This window comes from Phyllopteryx taeniolatus, chromosome 7, assembly GCF_024500385.1.
Source record: "Phyllopteryx taeniolatus isolate TA_2022b chromosome 7, UOR_Ptae_1.2, whole genome shotgun sequence".
NCBI classification, from domain to species: Eukaryota; Metazoa; Chordata; class Actinopteri; order Syngnathiformes; family Syngnathidae; genus Phyllopteryx; species Phyllopteryx taeniolatus.
The window spans coordinates 21,966,671-21,982,359 of NC_084508.1; the positions used below are offsets into that span (position 1 = coordinate 21,966,671).

At 38.7% G+C, this 15,689-nt stretch overlaps 1 protein-coding gene across 1 annotated transcript; it reads right to left on the reverse strand.

Moving 5' to 3' along the window:
• Positions 1 to 1,145: 1,145 nt before the first annotated feature.
• vtg3 (vitellogenin 3, phosvitinless) lies at positions 1,146 to 14,223 on the reverse strand. The gene is made up of 28 exons (XM_061780498.1): positions 14,170 to 14,223; positions 14,027 to 14,047; positions 13,771 to 13,922; positions 12,790 to 13,041; positions 12,548 to 12,709; positions 9,153 to 9,301; positions 8,921 to 9,071; positions 8,570 to 8,727; positions 7,967 to 8,132; positions 7,752 to 7,877; positions 7,129 to 7,347; positions 6,710 to 6,927; positions 6,525 to 6,622; positions 6,324 to 6,448; positions 6,141 to 6,236; positions 5,930 to 6,049; positions 5,668 to 5,857; positions 5,455 to 5,542; positions 5,195 to 5,380; positions 4,147 to 4,285; positions 3,890 to 4,058; positions 3,676 to 3,801; positions 3,534 to 3,580; positions 3,095 to 3,301; positions 2,176 to 2,321; positions 1,921 to 2,059; positions 1,704 to 1,817; positions 1,146 to 1,617 (listed from the first exon to the last, which is right to left on the reverse strand). The coding sequence occupies exons 1-27, from the start codon at positions 14,207 to 14,209 to the stop codon at positions 1,728 to 1,730; spliced, it is 3,780 nt and encodes a 1,259-aa protein (XP_061636482.1). The 5' UTR covers positions 14,210 to 14,223; the 3' UTR covers positions 1,146 to 1,617; positions 1,704 to 1,727.
• Between the last annotated feature and the right edge of the window lie 1,466 nt (positions 14,224 to 15,689).

Below are 15,689 nucleotides of genomic sequence, written 5' to 3' on the forward strand. Positions count from 1 at the left end.
CTTTCAAAAACAAACTGCTACTTACGAATTTGATGGATTGCTACCAAGTCTTAACCATATTAATTGGACAGATGGGACAGACACTCTAAATTGTGTCGTTTTTTGAGTTATTGTCATACAATGGCGCACCAATGTTTAATGATTGTACATGCAAAAAAAAAAAAAAACTCTCATAAAGCATGTCCAAAGGTTCAGATTTTAGTCACACCTGTTATGTATGATTAAAGTCCCATACTGCAGAGATATACACGTAGTCAATTTGTACTCCTTCACTAGGGTTTACCCGATGACATTCAAATTTCAACATAGTATCTAAGACAAATGGATGACCTTAAACATTCTTTTGAGTTTACGCAATTAATGTGGGCGGAGCATAGAAGGGAATATACGACTTTTTCTTTGAGCATTAAATTATCATTACAGCACTGAAAGTGCCCAAGCATTACAGGGTAGGAATATGAATGACTTGGCAGAAAATGTATCTTTATTTTCATGTTTAACTCAATGAAAGTGTTTTTTTGATATTGCAAGAAATGTTATTTCCAAATCGTGTATGAATAAACTCATTGAATGAGTATGATAGCTCACTTTTTATTTGGCATTTGAAGTACTGTAGAAATCTATTTATTTGTCGGTGAAAATTTACAGTAAAAAGCAAATGCAGGGCCAAATATGTATGACAATATTATAAATGTACATTTAAAAAAATATAAATAGAATCGGTCTCTTTGAAGGAGTTATTAAAGTGTTACTAGAGAGGGATATTAAGTAAAACGGTACAATACATTTAAATTAAAACATTAAAATAAAGGGTTCTGTCATAAAATGTTCTATTATTTTCCTTTTTAATTATAGCCAGTTAATGTTTTTTTTCAAGAGTGGAGACAAGGTTAAAGGATAAATAATAAGTTGTTTTCCCAAAGGGCACATCGCCCTACATCAATAGCATGCATAGTGACACTGTATTGTGGCATCAGCAAACAGTACTAGTGGGTCATCAAACAGAACAGATCATCCAGACCTTGTAAATAGCCATACCTTCCAGTAGGAACTATCCAAAAAGGCAGTTGATCATCCTATTTGCTGATTTCTAATATTGTGTCATTCCAACAGGATGTTTAAAGCATAAGAAGGTCCAGAGACAATTTGCTCTCCACTTCTCATGTATTTGTAAAATAAAAAGATTCCACGGAAACTATTGCATTTTAAACAAAAGACTGAACTTGAGTATTATCTTTTTCATTTGGACTGCATATTGGACATGCACAAACTGAACATGATGGTTGCAGCATATATTAATTATGTGAAATATTTAGCTGAAATTGGTGATTGAATCAGATTGAAACGTATTTCGTCATTCCACTGTGATGAGCGTCAGAGGCTTTGGGACGTAGAACAGGAATGTTCCTCCAGAGATGGTTGCTCAAATATTAACATGCTGTTAAACCAATAAATCAGGACCTTTTATAAATTATTTCCAAAACGGTGACATTTTACGGATTAGTGGTGCATCATTTATGAAGCTCCCTTTTATTACAGTGGTGAGAATTTGGTAGTTGCGTCTTTACAATCAAAAGGAGGGATCACTTCCATTTGGAATGTTGCTTTTCTCGCTCTCTGCAAGGGAAACAATGGCATATTTTTCAAAACTCTGTTCATGAAACAGCAAACACATAATTTCACTAGATTAGCCTGTTGCTCACTTGGCATTATGCGTATCCATGGCTCTACATTGTTGTGTTTCTGGTGCTGTATTCGAATTCCTGAAGACTGTTACGTGGCAGAGGAACTGGAATAGACTGGCGGTACACTGTATACTAATGAAAATACAGAGAAATGACACATCTGTGTAAATACTTCAGTTTAACACAGTGGAAGAATGTTCAAGGTTTGTTTAAGAGTGCTTTTTTTCAAGCGCACCTCTGGGAATTGAAACCTCACATCGATGCTGTCTGCCGAGGCAACTACAACTGAAGCAGAAACTTCCTGCATTGGATTTCTCTCGTACTGCTGGTTGAAGCCAAGAAGGAAAGCCATGCCTGGGATATAGGTCCTAATACTGGGAAGGGTAAAGAGCGCCTTTTACTAACCGGTCAGTTTGAGAAATGGGATCTATGAGAAACAAAATTTTGTGATAAAGTCAAAAGTCCCATTCTCTTTCGCTTGTGTTCTCACCCTCTGAAAAACTCTGTCATGGTTTCCGGAATTCTGGTCCAGTGGACTTTGGCCCTTAGCGTTGGCTTGGAACCAGGCAGACGTGCAGTATTGGCTCTCAATGACATTTCAAAGGACTGACATTCAGCTCCCCATCTGAGGTCTGCCTGGATCAAACAAGGGACGTCAGCCAAGTTTGACACATGACACTTGGCTGTGGCAGCATCATGTCATATGCCAAATACCAACATAAAACACATTATGGCGACTTTAACCTCTGTACAATGCTAATTCCTAATTTGAGAATTGTGCTGACAACTAATCGAGTTCCTGTCCAGTATCCACGTTATTATCTGGGTTATGTATACCTACACAACAATCAAAAGCAATTTTAACAATTAAACGTTCAGCAAGAACGACTTTAGCAAGTCTATATATTTTTTTTTTTGACTTGACTATTTTTTTGACATTATATTCCTACAACTATGCAAAATTGTGGTTAAATATGATTGCATACATGTTTTAGATGCTAGATTTCCTCATAAAATGGGTCTACAATGGGAAGATTTGTGTTCTCCAGTTGGAATCGTCTTTGCTGGCAGCTGCTCATGGACTAAAGTCCTATTCTGTTTTTGTATCAGTTTTATCTTAGAATGTGGTTGCACTGCCTTTTTTTTTTTAAATTTTTTTTTAATATTCATCTCTGTGGGTGCATGATAAGACTCAGTAATGGTGTGTGTCTGAATGTCTGTCTGATCTGTCTGTCTAAAGCTATGTGTGTCCTATGATTGACTGGCAACCAGTCCAGTGTGTATTATGTCTTTCACCAAACGCGAGCTGGGATAGCTTTAGCTCCTGACAACCCTTAAAAGGATCAACAGTAAATAAAAAATGGATGGATGGATGATAGTTGTCTTTGAATGGTGTGTTTAAGGTCTACCTTTGCTTCTGTGCGGCCATCCAGCACCGTGTCCATACACATTTTCCAATTGGTATTGTCTCCCATCTGAGACACAATTAGTTGGGTGTTCTTAAGGTTGGTCTTGGGTGTGTAGTACACAACTGTTTCATAACCTTCAGGCTTATGATTCCCGCTCACTGCAAGAGCTCTGATGTTGAAAATAGCTACAGGTGTTGAGTTGAAGACCTGTGGAATCAAAAACCAGAATGTTTTTTGTGTGTGTGTGTGTCTGTTTATCCAAGCCATAACCATGATGTGCAGGGTATTGATCAAGTGTGGAATTCAACTGAATGGGAATTTGAGGTATCATGGATAATGAGGCAAGACAGATTCGTTACTCATTTAAATTCCTTATCATGTACACTAAGATCAATTTTGGGTGACTGTAAGTGGGTCATGTGCTTTCTGTTGCCATTACCATGTCAGGAGAGCTCAGATTAAGTTCTGTTTCACTTGATTCTGAATCTGAGGAGAGTTGCATTCGCAATGAGGATTCCTGTAAACAATCTAGCAGCATTTTAATTTGAATGGCTGAAATGATCAATGTAGCATGAAGTTACCAGGCTGGCTAGAGACCTCGGAGAGCCTCCCTAGAGTTTCAAGGAGTTCTTGGGTACTGGTTCGATATTGGCTTGGACCGGCATTGACCTCAAATCGGATCTTGTCAACAGCTTTGTTTGCCTGGACTTGAAGAAGTGCATTACATCGTTAGATTCATTGGACCATAGTTTTTAGTGTGGTATGATGTCATGTTTGTTGAGTTGTGGAGCTTACCTGGGACTGCTTTAAGTGCCACGTTGGTGTATCCCAGGAAGTAGTACAAGGGGTACTCCTCGTGGTAATATGCTCGTCTCAACTCGGATTCAACACAGAAAACCGCTCCATAAATATTAATCTCAGTGCACATTTTGGTCCTTGGATGCCAGTTGTTGGGCTTCTGCATCTGTTTGAGTACAACAATGCATTTGAGTACAACAATGCATTTCATGTTTTTCATTTTTAATTAATTCTCCCAATTGAGTTGATTATACCTCTTCATTTTCAGACTGCACAACTGTCGGATCCTTTCGGACTATTTCGTCATTAGAGTCAATAGCTCTGGGCATCATTGGGGTCATTTTAGGCAAATTGGGCGCTTCAGTGTTCCTGGAGACTGCATATACATCGGAGCTATTGGTCGGAAAAAGAACATGACAAATGTTCATTCTATTTGCATTCTTGATTTTCCTATACCCTGACTCAATCACTTATTTATTGTCCTGTTGGTTGCAGATAGTCACCCATCTAGACAACATTAGTGATGGAAATTATGGCTATAGTGAGAAAGATCCTTTGGCTTCACTTGGCAAAAATGCTTTTCATTTAATACCAGTTTTGGCTTTTATACACACCGTACTTAAACTTCTAACATTTTACTTAAATTGAACTACTCAAATGTTGGGAAAAAAAAAATTTGTAACGGGCTTGACTGAGCCAAATCATTTGCAACCACCAGCTGTGGCACGACGTTAGTGCCAAAGACCGTGAGCAACACAACATGTACACACACCATGGCCTGTTTAATGGCCACCAAACAAACAATTCATCAGTGAGATACCTTGAATTCCAGCATGGAAGTTATTTAGCTAATTAGCTTGTTGATGCCACTTTGGACTAGCTAGATGATGTTGTGGTCATTGCTCCCCAAAGTCCTTGTGAAAAACATTCTGACTGCCTACAGTTGTAACAAAATATGTTTGTTTGTAAATCTCTATGGCGTGGCAAGGCCTGTTTTTCCAGGCCTGGTTTTCTTTCTTCACAGTGTTGTTTCTAACAGGCAGATTCGGCCATAGCATTAGAAAGGAAGCCCCAAACGGAGCTTACTCAAGGGAATTGTAAAGCCTCACTGCTAGTGGGGCTTTTTGGGGTTTAGGTTAAGTGTAAACACATATATTCATATATCTGTACGGGGTGTCTAAATTAAATACAATGGTTTTACAAAACACGCACATGCTCAGTCAGAACAAAAGATCGGTTAAGACATAGCACCTAATTTTTTATTTCCTTTTTGATTCTTGACCATAAATCCCCAAATCGTACCTGACGGTGATGAGGTCAACTTCCTTTTTGCTCAAAGGGATGTCAAGTTCAAATTTCTTTTCTCTGATGTTAACCTTGCCTGATAACTTCCATGGGATTGAATATGGTATTTTGCTTTTAAACTCAACACCACTCTGGAAAAGCTCAGTGTTGATACCATAGGACAGCCAAATATCCTTTGTGCAACTGTAAAAAAGGAGTTTCATTCAGTAAAGGAAATGGTGAGGATTTTTATGAGTATTGTTGACCATGTTATTTACCCAACAAAGCCATCAGTCTCCAGCAAAATTTCTGAGGTCAAGAGTTGTCCAAGACGGTCAGTCAGTGGTGGATTTATTGCAGCTTTTGCTGAAAAACAAAACAGAAACAAATCAACACCAACGATGTCAACAAAATTTGATGCTCAAAATTTTGCTTAAAATTAAATCCCCAGGTTTTCATTAAATGGAGTTTTAAAAAGACTTGATTGTCACCATTCACAGTTATGCCACTAAGACTGTGATAATATTTGCTGATCTCCATTGGTAGGCCAAGAGTGGTAGCGACGAAGTAGCGAGTCTCAAAGATTAAGAAGGACTTTGTTCGATGCCATGAAATTCCCTTCTGTAAATTCTCAATGACGGTCCAGATAGGGTTGTCTTTGCCTGCAGAAGGACCGACAGCCTACAAATACGAATTAAATAGTTAGTACAGTGGGATTATTTTTGCGCTGTATTTTGTGCTTTCTCTTCTCACGTTGATGATATTGCGAATAAACTCTCTGTTGATATCTGCAAAGAACCACTCTTGTCCAGAAGCGCGAGAATAGAAATGAAGAAGAGGTTTGTCACCGGCCCGAGTTTCCAAGTTATGAAGCTGAAAAATCATTAAATATAAATATAAATATTTGTCAGAGAAGCAATTTAAATTTACACGTTAAAATTAAAAGTATAAATAGTGTCCCAACTTGGTGATAAATGGCCTGGAAGTCACTGAAATCTCCCTTAAATTCCGACATGATGGAGCCAAAGATGTCATTGATTCCGTCAGCACGTATACCCATCTTGAAAAGAAAAACAGTTGTTTACCATTCATGATCGCTGACTTGTGTCTTCAATTAATATTTAAATTGCATTTCAATATACTGTACCTCCACAAGCTGCAGAATTCTACCGATAAAATACAATTTTCCTTTCATCATAATTTCAGTGGGGATGATTTCTGTTGCATTTCTTAGCATGAAGAACTCTGAAGCTGTGCCAAGGAGTAAATCATCTGCATTGGGAAAATAATTGTGGCATATGAAGTCTTAAACGCAAATATTGTACTGTATTGCTGTGTGTGAACGTACCATTAAACCAGTCCAAGCGCATTGCTTTGCTAAAGCGATAGGTGAGGCGACCAAATTTTGGGGCAAGGATTTTCACTGCTACGTTACAGGCAGTAGACCTTTTGCAGACACAAAAAAAAAAAAATAATAAATTAAAAAAAATAAAATAAAATGTCATAACCTTGATTTTTATTCAGTAAACTCACAGGAATTGATTGTCGGGAGTTCTGGATCTGGCCATGCTTCTCAAGTAGGAGTATGCAAAACTAACAACATGAAGGTCCTTCTCCTCCAGCAGATGTGCAGTCACAGTGGACACCAGCGCCATCGGTGGCTTTGTGTCAAATAAGATCATGAACGCCAACATGCGTAACTCAGCAGGAAGGTCCTTTTGCAGGTAAAGACTCATAGTGATGTCTTGGACCTGAAAAGTACAATATTATCATGATAAAGACCTTTTAGTGTCGGAGCGAAAGGCTTTGTTGACAAAAGTAAATGACACAATTGCAAAAGCTTACAATTTGTTAAGAATTTAACAGGACACATATATTCTAGTAATATTGATATCTATCTGCCATTTCAGAGTCTTAAACATGCCATTGTCCTCTGTGTCTTATATTCTTACACTGTGGGGGTCTCGTGCAGAAATGAGTCTCAAGGACTGGACAGCAGCACTCAGCACACGAGGAGGAAGCTCCACCGGGTTGGCGGACACTCCAGGGAGGAAGCGCATGATGGTTTTAATGCTGCCTGTATGACCCGCGTTGCCCAGAGCTTTCAGAGCCAAAACCATGTCTTGCTCATTGTTATTCTTCAGACTGTCCATAGCGAAGTCCAGTAGTGGCTAGGTAAAGGAAATACATCTTTAAAATACTCATTATCGTAGTTTTACGTCTTACAGTATATACATATAGTAGTGCTTCTATGTGTAGAACATTTGCAGCGGCACAATAAGCCCGTAGGTGATGATTATTGTTTTTCTGATTTACAGGGAGGAATCACTTCCTTGTCAAAAAGAATTCCTTGACCAAGAAACAGATACCTGGACATATTACGGTATACTCTCAACAAACATTATTAATTATTATTAATTAGAAGAGGTGTTTGAACATTCAGTTTTGCCAGTCTGGGAGTAGACTTTGGGTGTGTAGGTGAATTGATTAAAACTAGACAACAATTTCATATTTAAAGTATGTTATCCAAAATTCCAATGCAATGCAAAATGCATCTGTAGGATTGTTTCAGTACCTGAACAACAGACACTGGACAAGGTGTGTAATAGGCACAGTGCTTGTACACCAGAGAGCCATAAGAAAGTGCCACAGTATCCCACACTAAGATGTTAGATCTACTGTAGGTTAGGTTCAGGAACATCTAAGAAAAAAAAAGGCAAGAACATCGTCATGGACTACAAGGGTTGTCTTCGTTTTAAGAGCTTTCTGCCACATTTATCCTATCCTCACTTTAGCCATTTCAACCAGTTCAGGAATAGCGTCTAGATGGTTGAAGGCCACCAAGAGTGTTTGGAACGCCTCTGATGCAGTTATGTCTCCATCCTGGAACCTCATTTGGAGGAACTTAAGGATTCTGGCATCATTGAGTTCCACAATCGTGTCCAAAAACCAACGTCTAATGAGGGCAAAGTCAGAGGAAATTGATTAAGCATTTCTAATCTTTCATGACAAAGATGATCCTTAAAACTAATTAAAATAAATCGTGTTGAGAGATAAAGGTCAGGGGGTGCTTTTAATAAAATCTAAAATGTCAATGGCTTCCTTCGTTTTAATGGAAAGCTTAACTTTTCTGCAATCAAACCTAGCATGATCATGTATCTTTAATCATATAAATTGTCAGTCTGAAGACATTTTGAACTCAAGGAGGATTAACATTGCAGTAATTACTCAATCTGCTAAAGTGATCTGATTTTGACAAAATGGGCATTAACCACGTGGACTTGAATTACCTTCCTACTACCTTGTCATTTTGACGTGGCAAAAAATATACCAATATGTAATTTACAAGTTCAATTAGTTTCTTTCTTGCAATATGACATTCAGATAGTCCACCTGTGCTCATCATTGGCAGCAAACTGCTTCCACATAACTTCTAATCCTTCGTACGGCACCAATCGCAGGAGTTGATACAACTTCATCACATCCTCAGTTGTTTCACTGTCAATTTGGAAGATATTGACTTGAGCCAAATGTTTGATCAACTCAACAGCCTGCAGAGAGAAGAAATATTTTATTGTTGTGTTCCTTTACACTATTCATGGAGTATCACATGGGTCTTTCGTGGAAAAATACTATGAATGAAAATGAAATGAAATGCAGTGGCTAACTTATTTCTACACTGATTATTTATATTTCCACTGTATTTACGTTTGATTTAATTTCATTAAATATTTGAATCATTACCTTTGATACTGCATCATCCAGGTTCTGCATGACAATGGGAATATGTGCTCCGGCTTTGACAAATTTGTAAATAATGTTGCCTCTGTTTGTCAACGGCCCAAATGTAACAGCAGAAGGTGTGTCTCTCACATCCAGAAGCACTATTTCCTTCCTGCAGGATGAATGGTTTAAGCTAGCCAGCATTGCGAGCAAGTTTCACTTTGAACAAAATGTAATATCCAGCATGTCATACGTTGCTTTCATCTTGAAACTTCCCCCCTTCACATTGAAAGGACTGAAGTGTTGCTGCTCCAAGCCATGAGCCCTGGAAATGAGGCCTCCTTCAACTGTTGGTTTGATTGAGTAAACGTATCTCATGGTTGAAACAATAGAATCCCCTCTCTGGAACGGAAGACACAACACATAAAATGTTGTGTATATGTTGTGTAATACAAACATTCTTCAGCAATTTTAGTAAAAGAATGAAACGAAAGAAGTTAGCAGAAAAATTACATATTTTTGCAGTACTTATTTCGGAACAAAACACAACATTCTTTACCCCTACTCTAAAGTCAACTGGTCCTGTTTTCGCGACCGGTGTAAATTTCGCATGGCAGATGGCGCAACTGTGTGCCATGAGCGGGTTAGATGGGTGTTGGAAATTTCGTAAGCCAGTGCAGCCCGGCGGACCCGACAGTGCGGGCTATGCAACTGTGGGTGTGTTTACAGCCAACATCATTTGCCGCCAATCAAAGTGGATGCGTAATTGCAGCAATCCGTGAGTGACGGTTGCATTGTCACTGCTCTGGCCTGTGTGGCAACAGACAATGAGCCTCCTTCACTAATAAATGCATAGGAATGTTCTTACTCTGCACAGTAAATTGAGCGTATGCGCAAATACCCAATCTGCATAAGCCATGCCCCTAATTTCCTTTAAGAGGACATCCATTTGACGAATCTCAGCCAATGCGTGAAGGTTGAAAGTTGTTAGAGATGGCCCCAAAACATTCATTACTTTCTTAATCCATCCATCCATTTTCCAAGCCGCTTATCCTCACAAGGGTCGCTCACGAGAGTGCTGGAGCCTAGCTCGGCTGTCATCGGGCAGGAGGCGGGGTACACCCTGAACTGGTTGCCAGCCAATCGCAGGGCACATAGAAACAAACAACCATTCGCACTCACATTCCCACCTACGGGCAATTTAGAGTCTTCAATCAACTACTTTCTTAATCTTTAACCTATTTTCAAAAGGGTCATATCATCAGAAAGCTTTGTTAAATACAGAAATTTACCATACACTATATAATAATTATGTTAATCATTTTTCATTAAATCCAAAGTGAAAATTAGAAAATGCTGCACACAAAACATACATAGAAAAAATTAATTAAGAGCCGAGAATGAACAACGTTGTTAAAATAGATAGGGATAAATATAGCAAAACAAAAAAAGTTGAAATAAGTCATGATATTAGCATTGGAAGCGACAGAAAATATTTAAGCCATGCCGCTCGAAGTTACGTCAAAAGCAAGCCAGTGGCCACGTGTGTGCCTCTGATGCTTCTGATGGTTGTTTGTCAACTCTAAATTTCGGGAAAGGTTGTTCGAGATTTGTAGCGTGCATGTGTACTTGAGCCATAAGAAAACTCTGAAGCCTTGGATTGATACGAGTGGTTCGATGACATTTCCAGTTGCGCGATCAAAGCATGAAATTGGGCAATCTGCTCATTGTGTGACAACTGCCAACACACAGACAGCGGCAGATACACACACACATGCACATACTGTAGATACATACATACAGTGTTGTACCTGAACGTGTTCCATGAACGAAAGTTCATGAATTGTTTTGCGCGAACGTGAACTGAACTGATATCATTCCTACCTGATTAACGTTATTGAGAACGCACTCCTTCTGCTGTCTGTGAACGATTTTTGAACTACAGTTAATTTTCATTCAAGAGTGCCACGTTTTGTTAGGGACGTCCAGGGCGAAACCCGACTGAAAACTCTAAATACGAGCGCCTTCATGCTGTATGTTGGGAGATAAAAGCCGTATTTGGCAACCGCCTTTCATGTTTACATTCGGCAGGCACGTCGCAGCAGCTTGAGTGCACAAGGTGCGTAAATGGGAGTGAATATGATCTTTGGTTGTTTTGTAATGCAATATATCATTGTAAAAATTGATTACCAGAAAAATTCTTATTTGTATCAGAATGCTCTGGTTTAAGCACGGTAAGATCAAACTGTCATACGATGGAATTTATTTTGTTTTGTAGATAAGATAAAAGCATGTTAATATAGACAGCCAGAGTTGAAATGGAAAGTTCTAATTTTCTACTCGTGTGGACTGAATGGGTGGCAACATGGGAAAATGAAATGACAGTATTTTGAGGGTAATAGCCCATCAGCAATATATTGGGGGAAAAAATAACCATGAAGGAGCTCATTTTTGGAACGTTGAACTTACGTAGTTCAAAATTTTGCATTATGAACTATGAATTGAATTAGATTATTTTTGGAACGGTGAACTCAACTTTAAATTAGTTCCCAACACTGCATACATACATACATTCATACAAATTTGTCCTTTCACAGTTATTTATGACATTATGACAAAGCTGATCATTATTTGTGCATATACGTATGGCCTGAGGAGGTTCTAAATTTGTTCGCAGAGTACGCACATATTCAAGTATGAACATATTGATGAATCACAGATTTTTGCGTTAAATGTGTGAACACATGATTTAAGCACAAATGTGTGCATATGCACTGTTCGTGAATGAGGCCCAATGGTATTATTAAATACAGAATGAGCTTGTGATAACTGCTGGCAACTTAAATATGTCCACGGACCTCAGTATCTGTCTACCTGATGTTATTAGGACTCTGACTCATGTTCTTGGAAAGACTCGCCCTGCTGCAATATGATTGACTGCTGCATCCCGGAAGGACACGCCCTACTGCTCCCAGATGGGAAAAGATATGATTTCACTGTGGCAGCTTTATTATTAGTCCCACTAACCCCAACGCACCCTAAACCTAACCCATCCTAACCCAAACTAACCCCAACCCTAGTGCTAACCCTAACCATAAAAAACTTGATTGTTTTTATTTTGTACAAATGTGATACATAATTGGAACGGTCATTTCACTACATCAGTGTAGCCTGCCCTTCCGCATGTAGCAACCAATCATAGTGCAGTGGGCTGTGTCCTACCTAAAACAGGAGTGGAAATCATAATAATGCATCTGGCTGTGCCCCAATCAAATTCACCGAAATCGTGTTAGACCAGCGGTCTAGCATGCGTACATTTAGACTAACTCTCTGCCACCAAATTGTCGACATGTCCAAACCCACAAGTTGATCTAGTCCTACACAATATGCTGTAATGCTAACATTTTTTTTTCAACATTTTTGTTTGGTTTATATTAATGTTATATTATTACTACAACAATATATAATTACATCTTTGCATTACTATACCTATTTATTGAATGGCTGGGTGTTTTCAAGTGGTTCTACTGCCTTATTGTTTATATTATTATTATTATTACTTTTATTACCCACCGGAGTTACCAAATGTGATTCCTTTCCATACAATTTCCCATTAAATGTTTGTTCAGTCGTGTCAGCTGAACAGACCTTTTTGGAAATATCGTCAAGCACAGCAGTGGCCATTCCTCTGTAGCGTTCTGCTTTCTCCCTGCAGTTCGTGACATCCACGACCTGAGTTATCGTCATGTCCCTTGTTTCCTTGTTTTCTTCAATGGCATAGTTACTCTGACACATGCCATGAATGCCAGCCTAAAAATAAATTCATATATTTTAACAACACTTCGTGCGACTAATGGACATCGAATATAAAAGAGATTATGTATTCTCACCTCCTCAAGTTCGTAGAATCTTTGCGTGGTCTTGACAGTGATGTGGAAGAAGCTGAGTATGCCTCTAATGATGTTGACAACAGTGTCAGATACCTCAGCAGAGGCGTGGATGTTGCCCACATGCCCACCGGCAAAGTCAAACATGAAGGGTTTGACGAGCTGAGCCGAGATGCGCTGGCTGAGTTTCGGGGCAGCGATGAAGCTGTCTTTCCCTGCGAAGCCGTTAAACTCCTCGAAGGCCAAATCTGAAATCTTTAATCCAGAGAAGACGATACTACCATAAGACTACTGACATTTTTCAACTTATTGATTCTTCAAATAAAATGACAGGTGAAAACACAATTGAGAGTTTTGCTTATGGTTTACATCAGGTTATGTGTTCCAAACTACGAGTTGAAACCCCAAATGGATCACTGTTCACTTTTAATTAGGGTTCAACCTTATTGAGACGGATTGTTGCCTGTGGATTGCAGTCAATAGACACAGAGTTACCAAACAACGGATCCATAACAGTGGGGCACCAACCACCCAAAGTCATACCCACTACTGTGCTTTTGTAACAGCAATGCACAAGAACACAAAGTTTAACACTCTATGGGATTCAATAGAAAACTTCATTTGTAGAAAAATTCAATCTATCCTTCATTTCAATCATACATTTGAAAAAAAAAACCACACACACACATTACAGATGAAATTAAGAATGCAAAAAATAGGTACTAAGTGCAAGAAGTGGGCAGCACACTGTTCTAATGGTTAGCACGTCTGCCACACAGTTCTGAGGTTTGAGGTTTCAAAATCATGCATTTTAGCTCAAGTGAAGATTCTAAATTGTCCATAGTTTTGAAAATGAGTGTGCATGGTAGTTTGTCTACAGGTGCACTGTGTTTGGTAGGCGACCAGTTAGCTGGGATAGGCTTCAGCCCAATCTTATGTTTTTGTCACATCCACATGACTTTACTTCTTAAATTATTACCTCACCTGAAGGAGGAAGGTCTGCGCAGACACGCCGACAATCTTGACCTTGCACATTAGTTTGGCCCCAGATTCAGCCAGGTTTGGTATGCCCAGTCCAAAATTGGCCAGTCCTTCATATCTGTATTCATAGGTTTTCTTGGGGTTTAGCCTGAACTCTGGAATTAGTTTTCAAAAGTATATATGGAAAATATTTCATTACCATACTAAAAGAAAACGTGTTCAGTCCGGCATGTGGCGTACTGTATGTTCAAATACTCACCATATCGGACACTTTGACATGCTACAAAGATTATAATATTAAGAAGACAGTGTTAGCATGAGGACTTGACTGGGAAGCATCATGTATGAAACATTTATTTGGAAGTACATACATTATTATTATTGTTATTTAAGAAAACTTACTAGTCAGGGCCACAAGGCAGCAGAAGATGAGCTCTCTCATGGTCAACGTGGGTACAAGCAAACACTTCACATCACTCCCTTAAATAACTGATTGTGTTTGATTAGGGAACGTGGTTGTGTTGACCTTTGTGGGCAGGTCATCTGCGGATTTTAGCCAGTCAACATCAATGTAATGTCAACAGTGACTTGGCTGCAACACAGTCGCACTGACATTGTCAGAATGACATGACAGAGACAAGTAACCATCAACGACTGCCGGTGGAAGATAACTGTTCTTACAGCAAAAACTACATACTGACAATCTTACATAGTGAAATCCTTCAAAAAATATGTATTATTGTTACAGTTTGCAGTGGTGTAAAACTGCACTACACATTACTAAAAGCTGCTTCTAAGATCGTGACATTGTTTGCACATGGCCGAGTCCTGTTATAGGCCTTCGCTTTAATTCACATATATGATACACACTACTCAGAAAGAGTTTGGGATATTCGACTCTCGGGCCGACGAACCTAAAATTCAACATAACCTTTACAGGTGAACTAAATTTGACCTTATATAAACTTCCAACTGTTCAATGTTTCATTACTTGTTGCTCAACTTGTTCTCTAACAAGGAGCTGAATGCCATGGAAAGTCAACATTTTAACCTCCCCAAATTATCATAGTATGTAAACAGTGGATATAAAAAGTCTACACACCCCTGTTCAAATACCAGGTATTGTGAAATAAAATAATGAGACCAAGATACATTATTTCAAAACTTTTTTCTACCTTTAATGTTATATATTACCGCTACTCAATTGAAAAACATATTGAAACCTTTTAAGGGGAAAGAAAAAGTAAAAAAACTTACAATAATCTCATTGCATAAATATGCACACCCTCAAACTAATACTTTGTTGCCGCCCCTTTGGCTTTTATTACAGCCGTTCTGGGGTAAAAGTCTATCAGTGTTGAGATCAGATCATGTTAATTTGTTTATATATGCCCTGCGATTGGCTGATGACCAGTCCTGGGTGTACCCTGCCCCTTGCCCAAAGTCAGACGCGATATTCTCCCGCTCATCCGCAACCCTGGTGAAAATAAGTAATATATAAAATGGATGGATGGACATACAGTCTTAACAGACATATTTTGTACATCCTTATTAACAAAAGCTAGTATGCACATGCTGTGATATTTAGTCATTAATAAAAAAAACAACTTAGCCAATTATTTAATCTTTCTTTTTCCGAACTCTTGATGCAGTCCATACAGACATAATGATTAGTTAAGGGATTCCCCACCCCCCCTCCTCCCGGCCCCCAACAGTTGAATTTGTTTGTCAGATGGGTTGGATACATAATAACAAGGGTAATTATTTTTTTTTTTGTTTAAATCATGTATGATGCATTTCCTGCGATAGTCTCCACCATGCCCACGACCCTCGTAAGGATAAGCGCTACGGATAAATGGATGAATGATTTTCATTCATCATTTAGAATTAATGACCAAAACATTGAAATGCACATGCAACTC